The sequence below is a fragment of the Brassica napus genome, chromosome A4 (genome assembly GCF_020379485.1).
Source record: "Brassica napus cultivar Da-Ae chromosome A4, Da-Ae, whole genome shotgun sequence".
In the NCBI taxonomy this organism is placed as follows: Eukaryota; Viridiplantae; Streptophyta; class Magnoliopsida; order Brassicales; family Brassicaceae; genus Brassica; species Brassica napus.
The window spans coordinates 9700283-9718299 of NC_063437.1; the positions used below are offsets into that span (position 1 = coordinate 9700283).

The following is an 18017-nucleotide window of genomic DNA, read 5'->3' on the forward strand; positions in this document are numbered from 1 at the left end:
TGCACATGAAGTTAAAATTATATTCCCAAGAAAAACGCAAGCGTTTTGTGTTTTCTATCATGATCTCAAGAGTTGGAAGACAACAGGTCGCATTAATGCAGAAGCGGTCCAAATCACACAGAGAATCTAATGTCTCTGATTAGATATAGCTTCCAATAATTTACTCTTTTATAAAATGGCCATGTGGCTCTTTCATACAAAATCAAAAACTTCTTGATGTAAGAAAAATAACAAAATATGAGAAAGGCAAATGATTCCTTTGTGAAGCTGATGGGTTTCAGGAAAAAGATCACCCTTTAGTACTCAGAGATCTAAAACAATACTTGTTGATTAACCCAAAAGAAAATAGTTTGTTTTAGAGTCTCTCTTGATCCAAAGACCCCTTAATCCGGTATCCCTCTCAGTCACCTATTTGTTGTATTACTCCTTGTATCAAACATTCAAACACCTCAGAATGGCATTTAAATATAAAAAAAATCCGCGAGTAAAAGACCTCCTAGTTACATGGGTTGTGTCTAGCATCTCATTTACACCGGTCTGAAAACAGATGGGTTATGTATGACCAAAATGGGTGATGCAACTATTCCACCACTAGAACATTGTTCTCCAACATTCCTTCTCCGGAAGTAGGAAACTCACGTGAGATCTGCCATTCTCCATCCACTAAGAACTTCATCTCATACCTTTAAGTTTCAAGAATTAAAAAAAAAAACTAGTTTGAAACACGAAAAAATGATGATGAATGCAAAAAAAAAAAAAAAAAAGAAACTAGAAGAGGAAATGGTACCGCCCAGGACGAAGGACTAATGTGGTGGAAAATTTAGTAAAAGAAGCTGTGTACTCGGGTGATAGATCCTCAGGTTGGCTCCATCCATCGAAAGATCCCATTACTTGTACACTCTTATGTGACGATTATCAAATAAATGATGTTTAATGTCAAATGCATCAATATACTGTAAGAAAGAACATTTCAGAAGGTGAAGGTTATTTACCTCTGCCATACCAATCCAGAAGACATTAACTTCCTTGGATTGTGCAGCTTCCACGTCTTTTATTTGTTCCTTCAGCTTATTATGAACAGCTTTAATGGGAGAACAAAAGAAGAAGATTTAGTTAGTATATAGTTCCTTGAAGGAAACTTATGTAATGATGCAAAACCAAGAGGAGAAGAGAAGAACCATCTAAACGAGAGAGAAGGTGTGATTGAATGTACTTTCCGCTAATCTTTCTAGACCCTTGTGGAATACCAAGATTTGCTATTTCTTCTGCCAAGTTGACCAGAGCCTACATGTATTACTAGATCAGCTTAAGGGAAGGAGATGGTGAATCTTGACACTGTAAAAAGATCTAAGATATAAAGACCTGAACTTCGAGCTCCATGATTGCAAGCTCACTTTTGATGTTAGTTATCTCGTCCTCCTGTGTTTTAAGCTGGAAAAGACTGTCAAAAGTGAATAAACATGTTTCTGCCAACATTAACCAAACATGACTATATATTTTGAAGTTATTAAAAAAAGAATGTTCAACAAACAACCATCGAAGAACAACAAAAGATAGATAATGTACATATTAGACAATCACCTGACGCTTGAGGAAGCGGTTATGTTGATTAGCTTCACTCAACTTCTTAACAAGCTTCGATCTCTGGTTATCGATGAGCAACGACTTCAACTACAATAACCAAGGGGAGATTTTTGTTACATCAATCAATCTCCATTGCAAGTTCCTTTCATCATGTAAAGAACATATATCTATATGTAACAAGAGAGGAACGTAAATAAAGCTTGTAACCTCGTCACTAGTGAGAGGTCTAGAAACAGAGTCATCGAGTGAATCTTGTGACAATGAGTGTTCCTCCTCAGTGCTGCTGCCGACACGGACTAAATATCTCTTCAAGAGCAAACTGTTCTTGTAGTAATGATTTCGTGAAGAAGCTACCATAGATAAAGGAAGTCTCTGGAGATATGAAGTTGTGGCCAAACTTGATGCCTTTAAGTTCCATGAAAGAGTGAGATTTTGCTCAAGACAATGTCTGTGTTCAAGAACAAGAACAAGGACATGAACATGAACAAGATCAGTGTCGAAAAGGTTATTTTTTTATGAGTTAAAAACAAAAAACAAAATAATCAAATTAGTTTACCTTAAAAATCCAAATTCCATTCTGGGTACACAACCTGCATTCAAAAATTAACGGAAATTAGGGTTCTTTAATCCAATTCCACCCCCCATTCCAGAGGCTGAAACTAGTTGATAGACTGTCCAATGAGATTGCTGGGAAGAAGAAGAAGAATGAAACCAACCTTGAATTGTACAGAAGTGCTTCATATTGTAGCAGAAAAGGCGAGTGATAAACTGATTTGGAGAGACTGATGGACGAGTGAAGAAGACGAACAAAACTCGAGAAAGTAAATTAAAATATTTCTGTGTGGCTGGCAGCAACATAATTTTGATTAAACCTTTTTTAAATTAATCTTTCGAAATATGAAGAAACATATGGAAACCGTGGGAAATAATGTTTCAAATCTAGTCCTCAAAGTTCTAGTTTTATTGGTTTACGGAGATTTATTTTCTTAAATGATAAATTGATCCTCTTATCTCTTTCAAATCTCAGTGATTATCTTGTTGCAAGCATGAAACAAGACGTGGGCGAAATTAAATGTCGCTTGGTTTGTTTCTTTGCAGTAATTTTTTGGTTTGGGATTTGAAATCGCTCTTTTAATTTAATATATAAGCTTGGTTACTTACCTTTTTTTTTTGTAACACAGTTTCGTTACTTACCTTCAGGTTACTTATTTGTTACTTGTTTATACTCATCATTTGCCTCGTAGCCAAGGGTGAATCCAGACCTCTTTTCCAGTGGGTGCACAATTAGTATAGTAGATATAAACTTACGTACACATTATAATATATATCCCCTATATATTATTTGAGAAACATTATAACATTTTTTTATAGCCACATGTCATCACTATAATGATTCTTAGAATCTTTAGAGGAATAAGTTGGTCCATCTAAATATATAATAAATTTTTTATTAAACTAACAATAAATATATTATTAATATGCTTCATTATTTCCATAAATAAAATTCCAGAATTATCTAATATGGCAATAGTATATATTACAATTAATGACTTTGATTAATAAAGATTTGATAAAAATAAGTAAATCTTATATTATGTTTTTTTTTTAATTTTAAACTATTAAAATAAATTAAATAACCATAGTAACCATTTAATAAAAATTAAAAAAATTCTTTATATGTTATATTTTGAATTTTTTAAAACGAGTATAAATTACTAAAACCATTAAAAGTTTCACATTCAAATTTTGTGACTTATAGTTTAAATTTTTTGTTATGAAATGATACAAATAATTAAAAAATCATATAAGTTGAAAGTCTCATTTAATAAGTATTAAAAATAAAAAATATATAAATATACATATATATATATATATATATATCATTTTAAATTAAATTATATGTCATATAAGAAAATAAATAAATATCTTAATTTTGAAAGTTACTTTGAACAATTTTTTTGGTTAAAAATTTTGAAAAAAATATTGACAAATTAATTTTTAAAAATGTTATAAATTACTTAAACTATTAATCACACAATAAAAATTTTGTTATCAGTAATTTTTTTTTTTGCTATAACAGATACAAATGATAAAAAAACATGAGCAAAAAACATCATTTAATAAATATTAATATTAAAATATATTATATATATTTGTTACTATCATTTAAATTTAATTATATATCATATCAAATAGAAAAAAATATTTTTTTGGATTAATAAAATTTATTTATATGTTTGCACCAACTTAATTATATAGGTAATAGTTACTGAATTTTTAATTATTCAATAGATATTTATTATTTCATAATAGATTAGAAACATATAATATATAAAATAATATATATATATAACGTTAATCTCGCGCAAGGCGCGAATCTTAACCTAGTATATATATAATCTAACCTATACTAAAAGGGTTATATGAGCATTAGGGAGAGTGTCCACGTAGGACAATTTAATCAACAAATCAGGAACGATGTAATTGGACACGTCAGACAGACTTCACAGATAAAAAAAAAAACGTTGAAATCCTTCACCTCACCTCTACCACTTCGTCTTCTCCAATCAAGAGCAAAGAAGCCGAGAACCACTTCTACACAATCAATACTTTCGATTCAATAATGATTCCGTTTCATCTTCCTCTTTTCCTCTTTCTGTATGTACTGATCTTCTCTCTTTCGTACAAACCAGAACCCTAGAACCACTCAAAGCTCAATCCATGGCGATGAAACCACAATTACGGGTATGAAATTTTCTTTTGCTTAGTAAGAAAGAACCACTTAACCTAACTAATTTTATTAACCAATAAATTTTCAACACCTCCCTCAACCAGACGCTTCTCTCCAATTCTCACCTGCTCCCAACAGGTATTGTTACAGTAATATTTGTTCAGTCTCAGATTGGTCAGTTTTGTGTAGATTGGTTTCACCGTAGTGTATGGCTTTTGATGAAATTATATCATGTTCTGCTCTGTTTCTATGCGGTGAAGTTATGATTTTCATTTGATTTTGCTCTGTTTTTATAATATGAAAGGCTTGAGCTTTCTCTGTTTTGGTCATTCATTACTCATCTGTGAATCTTGGTTTCACCAGAGTGTAAGGATTTTGATGAGATCTTATCATGTTCTGCTTTGTTTTTAAAGGTGGAAATTATGATATTTCATTCCATTGCTCTGTTTGTTAGAATCTAAAAAACTCCAGCTTTCTTGGTTTTGGTCCATTCACGTACAAATCTCCTTTTTAACCTTTTTATGGTTTTGCTTCTTGAATCAGAAAGTGAAAAACATATATTTGAGAGATCTTTGATAGGTCCTAATGCACCCATGTTCTTGTGTTTGTTAGATTAAATGGCTTCTTAGGCTTTCAAAAATTCCCGAACTCACCGAAGTTCCAAGCTTTAGTAAAGAAGCTGAGGCTTACTTGCAAGCGATCATCGATGGGTTCAACGTGGAAGCCGCGTTGGAAGTCAAGAAGATCGAGAAAGTAACCAACCACGATGTCAAGGCAGTGGAGTACTTCTTGAAACAAAAATGTGAATCTCATCCAGAGTTTGCTAAGGTTCTTGAGTTTTCCATTTCGCTTGCACCTCTGAGGACATCAACAACCTCTCCCACCGTTTGATGCTTCGAGAATCGCTTAGCTCCGTTATACTCCCGTCCATGGATGAGCTCATCAAGTTTTTATCATTTTTTTTTGTTTCTTCGTTGCTTTTTACACAAGTTTTTATTTTGTTGTTGTTGCTGCAGAGGTGGCTTCTTGGATGTCACGGTAGAGAGACAAGCAGCGAGGATAAGGAGTATGTATCTGAAAACAATTCTCAGACAAGACATTGGATTTTTCAATGTGGAAACAAACACAGGAGAGGTTGTTGGTAGAATGTCTGGAGATACTGTTCTTATACAAGACGCCATGGGTGAGAAGGTAATACCACAATAAATAAAACTTTGAAGCTTAAAATAATAAAACTTTGAAGCTTAAATTTTTTTTTTTTAACAAAGAGATTATATTTTCTTGAATCTTGCAGGTTGGGAAGTTTATTCAGCTGGTATCTACATTCGTCGGTGGATTTGCATTAGCTTTTGTTAAAGGATGGCTAAGGTCTTCATCGAGAATTATATATTATGTACAAAAGGTGAGAATTCTGGATCATTTATCAGTCTCTGACTCATACACATTGATAATCTTTCAATCATAAGAAAGTTAAAATGGTAACCTAGAGATAGTGCTACCCATGAATGTCAAAGCGTATTGCAATCTGTATTCAGGCTTTTCTTTTTAACTTGGAAGACTAAGTTGCGTCTTAGCCAATATAAAGATAATGTAACTAAATGACAAAACGGTCAACCATCTGTTGTCTAACAGAAAATAGAGACTTATTTAGTTAGGTTTTGTATTAAGCAAAAACTTTAGGAGTTTCATGAAGTTGTTGTTCATAAAACTCTATTCTATGAAATATTTGAAAGAAATGTGCTATTCTTATCTAATATCAAATTGGGTGATCCGATAATCTAAAATTATTCTCCATATAAGTAATGTGTTTTCTCTTATTTTTTCAGCAACAAGGTTCACAACGGTTATACAAATAGAGGAAAATGATCCCGATGATGCCTCTTACCACATTCCATCCCCTCCGATACAAACAGTTGATTGACATAGCCACTGGTACCAACAACTTACCAGGTAAACAACCACTTATTTTGATTATTTCTTAAAAAGTAAAATTTGACATGAAAGACAAACATTATCCCAGATGTAGTTGGACAAATAAGAATGTTTCAAGGTAACGATCTCCGAGGGCAACAACGGAGGTCAGAATTGTTCTACTACTAAACAGGTACCAAACTTTTTTTTTTTTTTAAATGTACATTAAACCCAACCGTTTATTTAAAATTTTGCGTAAGGCCAACTTATATATATTCACACAATTCCTGCAGGTCAAAAATGGTCTGCTTGCCCAGTTTAGAGACTTACATAGCATGACAATCATGAAATACAAAGTTGTAATCATTACAAGCATCAATCCCAGAGTATTTAAAGGTAATAATTATCAATTATTTTAGGGATATATAGATATTGTTTAGTTATTAGAATGAATAAACTTCCACTTCAACATGTTTTTTATATATTTATATGGATTATTGGTTTACTTTGTGGTTCACAATGGCTTCTCTGTTTGATAGAACATAAAATTGTCTTTAAATTGTAACACCCTTTTTATTCTTACATGACTACAGGAAAACTGATACTCGCCACAACTCCTGCTACTCGATTTTAGTGTGACAGCACTATTAATCTCATACAAAGTTAGTAATCACTCATGAAGTGGTCATCTAAACTTTGAGCTGAAGTCTACTACAATAATTCTCTCTATATTCCTCATCTCTTAAAAAAATATTTCATTTTCTATCAATCAAAGTTTTATTAAACTTTCATTTCCATAATTTTTTTCATGTTCTGAATTTTTTGGGTTATTACATATTAAAAACTACAACATTAAACCATTACTTACATTAACTTTTTTTTTGTATTGTTTGCAACATTTTTTCAGGATTAAAATTTCTAGATTTGACAATCTCAATAGCAGAGATAGAAGCAATTTCCAGCAGATATATGGAGTTCCATGAGGTCTATGACCACCAAAAAACAAGCCTATAAGATTGTTGAACACTGTAGTTTCACAACAACACTAATAGAGAGTCAGGAACACACACACAAACCATATTTAACTCTTATGCACCATAATAAGCATACAGGTTGTGATTGGAAAAAATTAAATATTTGACCACCAATAATTCTCTCCTCAGCCCATGAAGCTGTTTTAAAAGTTAAAACCCAACACAATAATTCTTCTAGATTTTTAAAAAAATCACGACTCACAAAATTTTCTAAGGATACGTGGTTACTAACTTTGTAAGGAATCTTTATATAAAATCCCATATTTACAAAAATCTTCAGCTGAAAAGGAAGGTAATATATTTCGCTAAACCAACATTTACGATCTTTGACTATATCCTTTAAAAGGGAAAATAATTTTTTTTAAAAAAATCAAACTCTCCCAAAAACTCATCTTTCTCTTGGGTAAAAAATACCTAAAAGCTGAATATAATTAAACATATAAAAAAAGATGGCCCAAAAAAGATTGGAAACATAAATGACAAAATTTACATTATACAAAGATAAACTTCTAAATCGAGAATAAAAATGAAGTAAGAAGGAGGTTACACCTAACTACAAAGACAATAGAAAACATGCAATGCAATGAAACTGAAGGTTTAATAAATTAAATTCTATTGGAAATACACATTTGTGAGAGTAATTATATAGGATGAAAGAATATTTTTTTTATAAAATTATTGAACATTAGCAAGTGGAAAAGAAAATCAAACAAAGAGTATTAATCCTAAAATGTATAAAGATTTAAATTAAATAAATGATATATTAAATAATATAAGCTAACTACAAATTATTGTAGATTATTATTTAAAATTAAAATATTTAAAAGCATTTTCCGCGCGTAGCGCGGACAAAGACTCTAGTTCCTTTAAAGAAAACAAGTTTTTGAAAAATTATGGGTGCATCCGTGCATGTGCACCCACCCAACACACCCTTTAGCATCTTTCTAGCTTGGCCACTGTCTTATCCACTTTAAGAATCAAGTATTTAATCGACTGCTTGTTTTCTTCTTTGTGGTTTTCAGAGCATCTCCAATGTATTACTCCAAATTTTACTCCAAAATAGTGTAACTCCAAAATGGAGTTGAATTTTACTCCAATGTATTACTCCATTTTTTACTCCAAACAAAAGGATTATATTTTCATTTAGTTAATAATTGTTATTAGTAACTTCAACTTATAAAAAATTAACAATTAACCCAACTATTTTATGTTTACAAAATTTACATAATAATATATTTTATTTAAATTAAATATTTATCACAAAAAATACAACGAGAGATTATCTTCCAATTTCAATTCATGCAGATTTTATCATATGCAATTTTTCTAATTCAAAAATATTTTTATGCATTAAAAGAACATAAAGAAAAAAACAAAGTTATTTTTTGTAATTTGAATTATGTATTGGGTTATATTGTTTGTTTGTGCATATATCAAGTTCAACAAGTACAAATGTTATCAATCAAAACTTTGACCCACAAGATTAAAAAACTCATCTATTCCGTTTGAATAATACTTCACCGATTTTGGTAGTTTCGAAAATAATTTACCAAATTAATTATTAAATTACTTATTTATAGTATATTATATTTATTTTATATTATTTATTTTTAGTTTTGACTTTTATGAGTTTATGCATATTTTCTGTAAACTATAAAGTAATCTTTTGCGGAATATTATATTTTTTTTATGTTATTATATTATTTTAAGTATGAAATAAAAACATTAAAATTAAAAGGATTATTTCATAAATATAAAAAGTTCAACTCCAAAATGGAGTGGGGTTGGAAAAGATTTTACTTCACAATTGAGTTTGAAGTCAAAAATGGAGTAGGGTTGGAGATGTCTTTAGTTCCTATGCTCGGATTTGTAATCTCCCTTGAAAGGGTTTGTAATGTTGTGTTATAACAAAATTCAGATGACAAAAAGAAAGAATAAATTACTAATGTATATCTGACAAAGAAGATTATTACACGTGGATTTGGTAACTACAAAATCTAAGAAAACATATGATATGGACCCCTCGAAGCAAGGAAACCGGGAATATTTCGTTGTCTAACAAATATGGCAGTTTGGAGATGGATACGGATCTGAGTGTATCACGGGAAGTTATGGGGTCTGGTGAGGAAAATAAGGAGAATCAAGATTCGAATATTGAAAATACCAAAGATGAGGAAATCTTGCGAGGGAAGGAATCTCTAGTCTTTGGCGGGAGAACGAATTTAATGAATCTTTCGAAAGTGGGTCATAAGGAGAAATGGGCCGGAAATAAGAAAATGGCAGAGGGAGCGAGAGGAAAACCCAAAAAGTTAAGCAATAGGCCCACTAGAGGTTTGATTTTTGGCCCGACGAAAGGAGAGATCAGTCTATCGGAGTCGGGAAAAAGATTGCGAGTGGAGAAAGCTGAAGTAGGGAGAGCCGGTGGTGCGTTTAGAGAGGTGGTGGAAGGAAGTGGTTTTACCCCCAGACCTTTGCAGTTACGAGATGAAGCTCTGGATAATCCAATGGAGAGCAACATCAGTGAAACGGAGCAAAGACAGATTACTGCGGTGTCAAACTCGCAGGGAGATGAAGGGAGCTTGACTCTCGCATGACGGGGTACCCCGGTAGTTCAACTGGTCATAATCAGTAATAACTATGATAAAAAAAATCGGTTGACAAAAAGAAAACTATGATAAAATCATTTCACAAAAATAAAAAAATAAATAAGTGAAACTAGACCTTGATCCGCGCGAGTATTTAATTTGTGTTTGTATTTAATGATATATTTGTAAATGTAAATATTATATTTGTATTTAATTTTATATTTTAGAATTTTAGAGTAAAATTTATCACCGATATTGGATATTATATTAAAAAATTATAACATTTATGTAATTAGATCCATGTCTAAGATATATAGCGAACAATTTTTTTAAATAAAAAGTTCGAAATAGACAATTGTGAATTAGCATGCTATTTATAAATGATACATTATCTATAATATTTGTAAGAAAAGAAAATGATTGTTAAAATTCTATCAAATTTGGAATAAATACAAATTAAGATTTAAATTTGTAAGAAAATAAAATGAAAATATAAATTTGATATAACTGATAAGAAATTATAAATGTTCTTAAGTTTGTGTATATTTAAACCATGACTTTGCGAATGTTTTCTTTTATTTTTGTAAATAAATTATTTTGTCTAAATGATAGTATATATTTTAATTTTATTTTGTCTTGGAAACCGTCAATTGAATTACCACAATTTTTAGAATATTATCCGTGCATTTATACAAATGTTTTTTTTTTTTGTGGATCAAAATTTTACGATAATGTCTAATAAATTATTTTATATACATGGTAAGTTGGTAAATAATTATAATGGTGCATGTAATATATTTAAATTGGTAAGAAGAAGAATTTGTTCAAAAAAATGAAGAGTAATGTGAATTGTTGGGGGGGGGGGAGAGAATGAGACAAAATGTAACTTATATTGTTACATAAATATTTTATGTATATTATTGATATTCATTAATGTTTATAATATTAATGTGAAATAGATTAGTTAAAAGATTTATATTGAATTGATTGTGAATTTAATTTAGAAAATGTTTTATTAATTTTGAAAAAGACATGAAAAACATAGAAGTAGGAGTAATTATTACTTCATTAATTTTAGAAAAGACAATACTTAAAAATAAGTTTATTTAATTATTTTAATGGTATTATGTTGTAAATATTGTGCAAGTTTAACAGTTAAGTCTTAATTTGTATTTTTCATTAGAATTTAGAGGGTTTGACAAAAAAAAATAAGTGAAAAAATTTGAGGGGGGGGGGGGGGGGGGGGGTACTTACGGTATTTCGGCTGACTCCTACTTACTCAGCTACAAAAAAAAATCAGAGATTGTATCATCCAAGGCTTTGTGAGATCGGTTGGTCAGAGTTAGTCGCAGAAAGATGCAGGTGATTGCGTCCTGCTCTTTGCGACCTGATGCGTTCACTCCCTCCGAGAATGATTTCGTGGGTCGACGACAGCTTCTCTCCTCCGCATGCTCCAGAATCTCCCAAGGCGACGTCGTTTCAGACCGACCAGCTTCTTCAGTGAAGTAATCAGCCATTTCGCTTAATTTCTGCAATTTATTCTGTTTTCGCTTAAAAGATGTTTCCTTTTGATTGTGAAACTTTATGTTCCTTAAAGCATTAGCTTTTGATTTGGGTTGCTTTAAGATTTTTCAGTACCATTGTTAGAAACAATTCATAAACATTGAATGAGACATGTAACGCCATTCTCAGTTTCACTTACATAAAGCTTTTTTTTTCAAATGATAAAGTTTTCAATTTAAAAGAAAATTGAGAAAATGCTCAATTTGAGATTTGGAACATTGGTTCATTAGCTGTGTTTTCATGTAGCTTCTTGTATTCTTTTTGATGATAGGATTGGTCGAGATTGGAAGTCGAGTTTGAATGAGTTAGCCATGAAAAGTGTCCCAAGGCGAATCTGGTTGACAAGTGTATTCATGAATCTGTGCTGTAATCCTTCAAGGTACTTATCAGGTCTGCACCTTTTTGTCATCTTCTTCAGCTTTGTTTTCAACACATTGATGAGGCAAAGTCTGTATAGGAGCCTTAATTGTCACACTCAGAGCATTATACTTCTTAGCCACTGATGATCTAAAGCCCACATTAGAAATCATTTTGAAATAAAGAGTGTTCGAGTTTCAGAATCTTAATACAGAAACTACGGTGTCAAATCATATTTCTAATGCTATTTATTGGTCTAGTAGAACATGTATCAATCATCAACTGTTGTAGCCTTTACATAACACTTTTAGTCCTAGTGATGTAGTTGGTTGTTGAGTTAACGCTTTTGATGAAACTGCAGCACTAGCACTTGGCGATCCATCTGTTGCCACAGTTGAAGATGTAATCCCACCTGTTGTTTTCCCAGCTGGACCTCTCTTCCCTACCGAGGTCAGTTTCTTTGGCTGAGGATATCAAAGTTTCAGGTTTCTGATGGTCACACTAAGAGTTCATAATAATCTTTCCTCTGTTTGTTACAGGGGAGAATTGTTCAACTGTTTGAGAAAAATACTTACTCCGTTGTCAACATATTTGATGTGACATTACGCCCTCAGCTCAAAATGACGGGTGTGGTTGAGGTACTATTGTCTCACTACCATAAAAAGACAAACTATATCTTGTTCATGTTATGCATCGATTGTTTGACGTACAGTTTCTCTCAAACTCAATCGTAGATACCTGAAGGAAATGGCTCTGGAGTAGTTTGGGATGAACAGGGATACATTGTGACAAATTATCACGGTAAGATGATCTTAGTGAACCGCGATAGAGTAACAAGTGGTTAAGTGATTGTGGTTGTATCTTCTGCTGAACAGTTATTGGCAATGCTCTTTCAAGAAATCCAAGCCCTGGTGATGTAGTTGGTCGTGTCAATATTCTTGCATCTGATGGGTGAGTTTTTAATGATTTCAACATTTATCCATCTTTCGTGTTGTTTCTCATGTCTGCTGATATGTGCAAATCTTGAAGGGTACAGAAGAATTTCGAAGGGAAACTTGTTGGTGCTGATCGTGCTAAGGATCTTGCTGTCTTGAAAGTAGAAGCACCTGAAACACTCCTTAAACCGATCAGAGTTGGGCAATCAAATTCTCTTAAAGTTGGGCAGCAGTGTTTAGCAATTGGGAACCCGTTTGGTTTTGACCATACCCTTACGGTCGGCGTCATCAGCGGTCTTAACCGCGACATTTTTAGCCAAACCGGTGTCACCATTGGTGGTGGGATTCAAACAGATGCAGCTATTAACCCGGGAAACAGGTATAGAAATCAAACAAAAGGGTGTTTTCTTCTGGAATCATTTCTTGTGTGTGTGTTTATTAATGCATTATAAATTGCAGTGGAGGTCCTCTGCTGGATTCAAAAGGGAACTTAATTGGGATCAACACAGCCATATACACACAAACAGGAACATCTGCTGGTGTGGGATTTGCAATACCGTCATCAACTGTATTGAAGATTGTTCCTCAACTAATCCAATTCAGCAAAGTAAGCACACAGAAAATCAATTGTTTAGTTTTTTTCTCTTCTTGATGTTGTTACTAAAAATCCAAAGTTACAGGTCCTTCGAGCTGGCATTAACATAGAGTTAGCTCCAGATCAAGTAGCTAATCAACTCAATGTTCGCAATGGAGCTCTTGTACTTCAGGTATGTATATAATGATAACTTGAAAACCTAGAAACGTGTTCTTTCTTTTTCTAACATTTGATGAGTGTGAATGCAGGTACCTGGAGATAGCCTGGCTGCAAAAGCAGGGTTGCGTCCAACATCCCGTGGTTTTGCTGGTAATATAGTACTTGGAGATATCATTGTTGCAGTTGATGATAAACCCGTAAGCTTTTGCTTATTCTCAAGTTTCAGTTTGTTTGTTCTTGAAGAAAGAACGAAGTTTCTCTTGTTTTTGCTCAGAACTGAGATTCTGATCGTGTGATTGGTCAGGTGAAAAGCAAAGCTGAGTTGATGAAGGTATTGGATGAGTATAGTGTGGGTGATAAGGTGAAACTAGCGATCAAGAGAGGAAGTGACGATTTGGAGTTACAGATCTCATTGGAAGAGAAGAGTTCATGACAAAACATTTGATCTCTCCCTCTTTATTGTCTCTGTTATTTTCCTCGTTCAATATGAGAATAGCAAAGTCACTAGCGGTTCTCAGTCTTTGAACACATTTATGTATGTATGTCAATGGAAGAAACATGTTCCCTTCTTGAAATAAATATGTACTTTATATGAAGTGGCCGTGGTCGACGTGTACTTTTCTGGATCGATTGTGCAAATCACTTGTGAATCTGATGTTTCACTCAAAACTAGTCTACAAAGGTGTAAACCACAATCATTGTATCTTCAACTAGGGTCGGTCCGTCCTACGGGCGGGATATTAATTAATTTGATATTCACTAAATGCTCGAGTTAAAATTTGTTTTAAGATTCAAGAATTTGGTTATCTGTTATGTGTTACTTATTAGTATGAGGTGGTATAGTTGTTTTTCGATGATTCTTGCTTTGGTATTGTATCAAATTAACTAATTGTCCAACTCATAATATAGATGTACAAATGTGGATTTGTGATAAAGTTTGATGAAAATACTATTTTTTTATAATTCTTATTTATAGTGGAGTGTGCATGTGTCAGAAAGAGGTCTATATCAACTTTTATGTTTTTGCGTATGGATTTTAAATATATATTATTTTGTATAATGCATACTTGCTCTACAACATTTGCTTGTAGACTAAAAAAATTGTTTTCTATATTTTTAAAAGAGAAAATATTTAGTCTAGAATATAACATGGACATATGTATTGACTATATATAGAAGTTGAGTGTTATTTTAAAATGACATATGTATAGAGGTTTTTCAACCATTACTTCACTGGCACAAAACATTTATAACTGCAAATACCTTCTTTTAAAAGCAAAACTAATAAAAGCGTGTACAACAAATGTATTTTGATATATATTATATGCATCAAGTTATAAAGGTTGGAAACATTACAAAACTGTTTGGAGCAAAGTTTTTAACTTCACGATCTTCATCTTGACGTCAGTTCAGTGCCGGCCCTGGCCACAAGCAGAAGAAGCATGGACTTCCAGCCAACACGATAATAAGTATTTTCGCGGCCACATATTTATAAAAAGTGACTTTAGCCTAGTGGTTTTAAGAGAAATTACCAGTGCAGGAGGTGTTAGGTTCAATTACAACTGACATCTTTTTGTTTTATTTTGGCCCCAAATATAAAATAGGACAAGTGTCACTCCCATAACGCACGACTAGATGACGTAGCATCACAGGAGAGAGGCGAACATATTTTTATATATATAGATTGTCTACTTGGAAAGTAAAAAAGGTGAAAAATCACAATCATATTTGACCTTAGTCTGCCAAGAAGTCGGTTTAGACTCGTACCGATAGTCTGAAAAAGGGTTAGATCCCTTCACAAAACCCATAACTAATTTTTTACTTGAAACCATCAAAAAAATTAGTTACTTTAATGTTAAATAAGAGAAACAAACAAGTGTGAGAATTAGGTTGCACGAGAAAGATAAATGAAAATGGATGTATGGCTAGACATTTAATGACTTTTTACTAATATTTTCTTTTGTTTTGTCCATGTTTTAGCAAATATTTTCTTTTTATATTAGTTTATCACTTAAAACTTGACATGTAAACTGTATATATTCCAGTTAACATATATAAATGATGAAGCGCAATTACCTATATAATTTTATCATAATTTTCTTACTAATATAATTTTATCTCTTCGCTAAAACTAGTGCATATAAAATGGTTTTATATATTTTTATTGGTATATTAATTAGATTTTCATAAAAAGTTTGTAGTAAAATATTAATATGTTTATCTTGAGCCCGTAAAATACTAGACACGTACGTCACTTTGTAGTTGTAACGCTAGTTGATGAAAAGTTCTTTGGGCATGAAGATTGGAACTTTGGTACCGTGCATCATGAAAGAAAGCTCGCAAGTGATGCATAGATGTCTTCTTTCTCGAGGATAACGTTTGGGATTGAGTGTTGGTTTAGACAAACAGATGTTGCTAAACCAGCTGGTCTAGCTCTCACAATCACCACTACAGTCTCAATATCTATATATCTCGTGTGTTTAGGTATGATAGATTTTCTCTTTGAGTTGTTCGGAGATGTTCATTAATTCTGTTTTTATATGGAGATACGAGGACATGGTGATATGTGTGAGCAAAAACGAGGTAATACGGAATCTTAAAACATTTATTACTTTGAGATTATTTATTTAATTTTGAAATACAAATCAAGTTTGTAAGTGGATTACTACTAAAGTTCTAAGAAATAATTTTTTAAACAAAATTGACCAAATTTTCTTAAACTTTTACTGACACCCAGTATTTTATATTTACAATGAACTACTTAAAAATAAAGGCATATGTTTAAAATAGTTACAAATGAAAATAGATGCATGGCTAGACATTTGATGACTTTTTACTAATAATTTCTTTTGTTTGTCCATATTTTAGCAAATATTTTCATTTTACATTTTTATATTAGTTTATCACTTATAACTTAACATGTAAAGTGTATATATTTCAGTTAACATATATAAATGATGAAGATGTTCGCAATCACCTATATAATTTTATGATAATTTTCTTACTAATATAATTTTATCTCTTCGCTAAAACTAGTGCATATAAAATGGTTTTATATATTTTTATTGGTATATTAATTAGATTTTCATAAAAAGTTTGTAGTAAAATATTAATATGTTTATCTTGAGCCCAAAAAATGCTAGACACGTACGTCACTTTGTAGGTGTAAAGCTAGTAGATGAAAAGTTCTTTGGACATAAAGATTGGAACATTGGGACTGTGCATCATGAAAGGAAGCTCGCAAATCTTTTAGCTAAGTGAACTTTGCGCATAAACCAGCTGGTCCAGCTCCCAGAATCACCACTACAGTCTCCATATCTACATATGATAAATTTTCTCTTTGGGTTGTTTGGAGATGTTCATTAATTCTGTTGTTATATAGAGATATAAGGACATGGTGATATGTGTCAGCAAAAACGAGGAAATACAAAATCTTAAATTTTTTGACACTTGTAAGAAAATGCAAAACGGTTTTTGTTAGTGCTAACTGTTTTGGAACTATGTACCTAATTTCTGTAAAAAAAAAGAGAGTTCAGTTGAAAAACAACATAGCAGAAACATTACGAATTTAAGAGCATAAAATATCAAATATAACCATACATTCCTTAATCTGCGTGGCTTACAACTTAAATGGTGAGTTGGCAGAGAGGATGTATGATAATATATTTCTGTTTTGACTATGCTATTTTATTTTAACATTTTTGACTATAATATTAACTACTATACTTGCTTACATATTAATACTTGTTTTGTATATATTTGATAAGACTAGCCAATACAGAATCTGAAAACATTTAATATTTTAAGATTCTTTATATAATTTTGAAATACAAATCAAGTATGTAAGTGGATAACTATTAAAGTTCTAAAAAATAATTTTTTAAACAACATAAAATAATTTTTTAAACAAAATTGACCAAATTTTCATAAAATTCTACTCACACCCATTATTTTATATTTACAGTGAACTACTTAAAAATAAAGGCATATGTTTAAAATAGTTACAAATTAACTTGACTATCTAAATTCACAGTAAAAGACAATATTAGTGTCATATTTATTGTAAAACTACTACAGTCATCTTTAAAACGCGATTACATACAGGGTTTTTACTTGAATCCATCGAAAAAGTTAGTTGCCTTAATGTTAAATAAAGGAAACAAACAAGTGTGAGAGTTAGGTCGCACGAGAAGAGAAATGAAAATGGATGTATGGCTAGACATTTGATGACTTTTTACTAATGTTTTCTTTTGTTTTGTCCATATTTTAGCAAATATTTTCTTTTTACATTTTTATATTAGTTTATCACTTATAACTTGACATGTAAACTGTATATATTTCAGTTAACATATATAAATGATGAAGATGTTCGCAATCACCTATATAATTTTATGATAATTTTCTTACTAATATAATTTTATCTCTTCGCTAAAATTAGTGCATATAAAATGGTTTTATATATTTTTATTGGTATACTAATTATATTTTCATAAAAAGTTTGTAGTAAAATATTTATATATCTTGAGCACGTAAAATGCTAGACACGTACATCACTTTGTAGGT

At 31.5% G+C, this 18017-nt stretch overlaps 2 protein-coding genes and 1 long non-coding RNA gene across 5 annotated transcripts; 2 read left to right on the plus strand and 1 right to left on the minus strand.

The window, feature by feature from the left end:
* Positions 1–238: 238 nt before the first annotated feature.
* On the minus strand, positions 239–2468 carry LOC106446030 (protein PTST, chloroplastic). The gene is made up of 9 exons (XM_048777439.1): positions 2301–2468; positions 2141–2174; positions 1792–2032; positions 1582–1671; positions 1363–1431; positions 1179–1284; positions 993–1081; positions 788–900; positions 239–683 (listed from the first exon to the last, which is right to left on the minus strand). The coding sequence occupies exons 1-9, from the start codon at positions 2440–2442 to the stop codon at positions 581–583; spliced, it is 987 nt and encodes a 328-aa protein (XP_048633396.1). The 5' UTR covers positions 2443–2468; the 3' UTR covers positions 239–580.
* Positions 2469–4075: 1607 nt separating this feature from the next.
* On the plus strand, positions 4076–7374 carry LOC125607920. 3 transcript variants are annotated; one of them, XR_007338977.1, is made up of 8 exons: positions 4076–4329; positions 4928–5506; positions 5610–5717; positions 6142–6265; positions 6336–6419; positions 6520–6622; positions 6820–6888; positions 7134–7374. It is a non-coding gene; the product is annotated as an uncharacterized LOC125607920 (long non-coding RNA). The 3 variants fall into 3 exon arrangements; XR_007338975.1 differs by lacking the exon at positions 7134–7374 and adding an exon at positions 4420–4453 and having other exon boundaries at positions 4079–4329; positions 6820–7124; XR_007338976.1 differs by lacking the exon at positions 7134–7374 and having other exon boundaries at positions 4077–4329; positions 6820–7124.
* Positions 7375–11099: 3725 nt separating this feature from the next.
* On the plus strand, positions 11100–14050 carry LOC106446029 (protease Do-like 8, chloroplastic). The gene is made up of 11 exons (XM_013887698.3): positions 11100–11350; positions 11680–11798; positions 12127–12215; positions 12305–12403; positions 12500–12566; positions 12641–12716; positions 12795–13079; positions 13160–13307; positions 13381–13467; positions 13544–13651; positions 13759–14050. The coding sequence occupies exons 1-11, from the start codon at positions 11202–11204 to the stop codon at positions 13885–13887; spliced, it is 1356 nt and encodes a 451-aa protein (XP_013743152.2). The 5' UTR covers positions 11100–11201; the 3' UTR covers positions 13888–14050.
* Positions 14051–18017: the final 3967 nt, after the last annotated feature.

Excerpts from the sequence above, each read along its gene's own strand:
- LOC106446029 (XM_013887698.3), top strand. The coding sequence starts at position 11,202 with ATGCAGGTGATTGCGTCCTGCTCTTTGCGACCTGATGCGTTCACTCCC. Across the intron at positions 11,351-11,679 it reads CGACCAGCTTCTTCAGTGAA|GATTGGTCGAGATTGGAAGT; the intron begins GTAATCAGCCAT and ends TTTTGATGATAG. Across the intron at positions 11,799-12,126 it reads TCCTTCAAGGTACTTATCAG|CACTAGCACTTGGCGATCCA; the intron begins GTCTGCACCTTT and ends ATGAAACTGCAG.
- LOC106446030 (XM_048777439.1), bottom strand. The coding sequence starts at position 2,442 with ATGTTGCTGCCAGCCACACAGAAATATTTTAATTTACTTTCTCGAGTT. Across the intron at positions 1,285-1,362 it reads TCATGGAGCTCGAAGTTCAG|GCTCTGGTCAACTTGGCAGA; the intron begins GTCTTTATATCT and ends TAATACATGTAG. Across the intron at positions 1,082-1,178 it reads CCTTCTCTCTCGTTTAGATG|CTGTTCATAATAAGCTGAAG; the intron begins GTTCTTCTCTTC and ends CTCCCATTAAAG.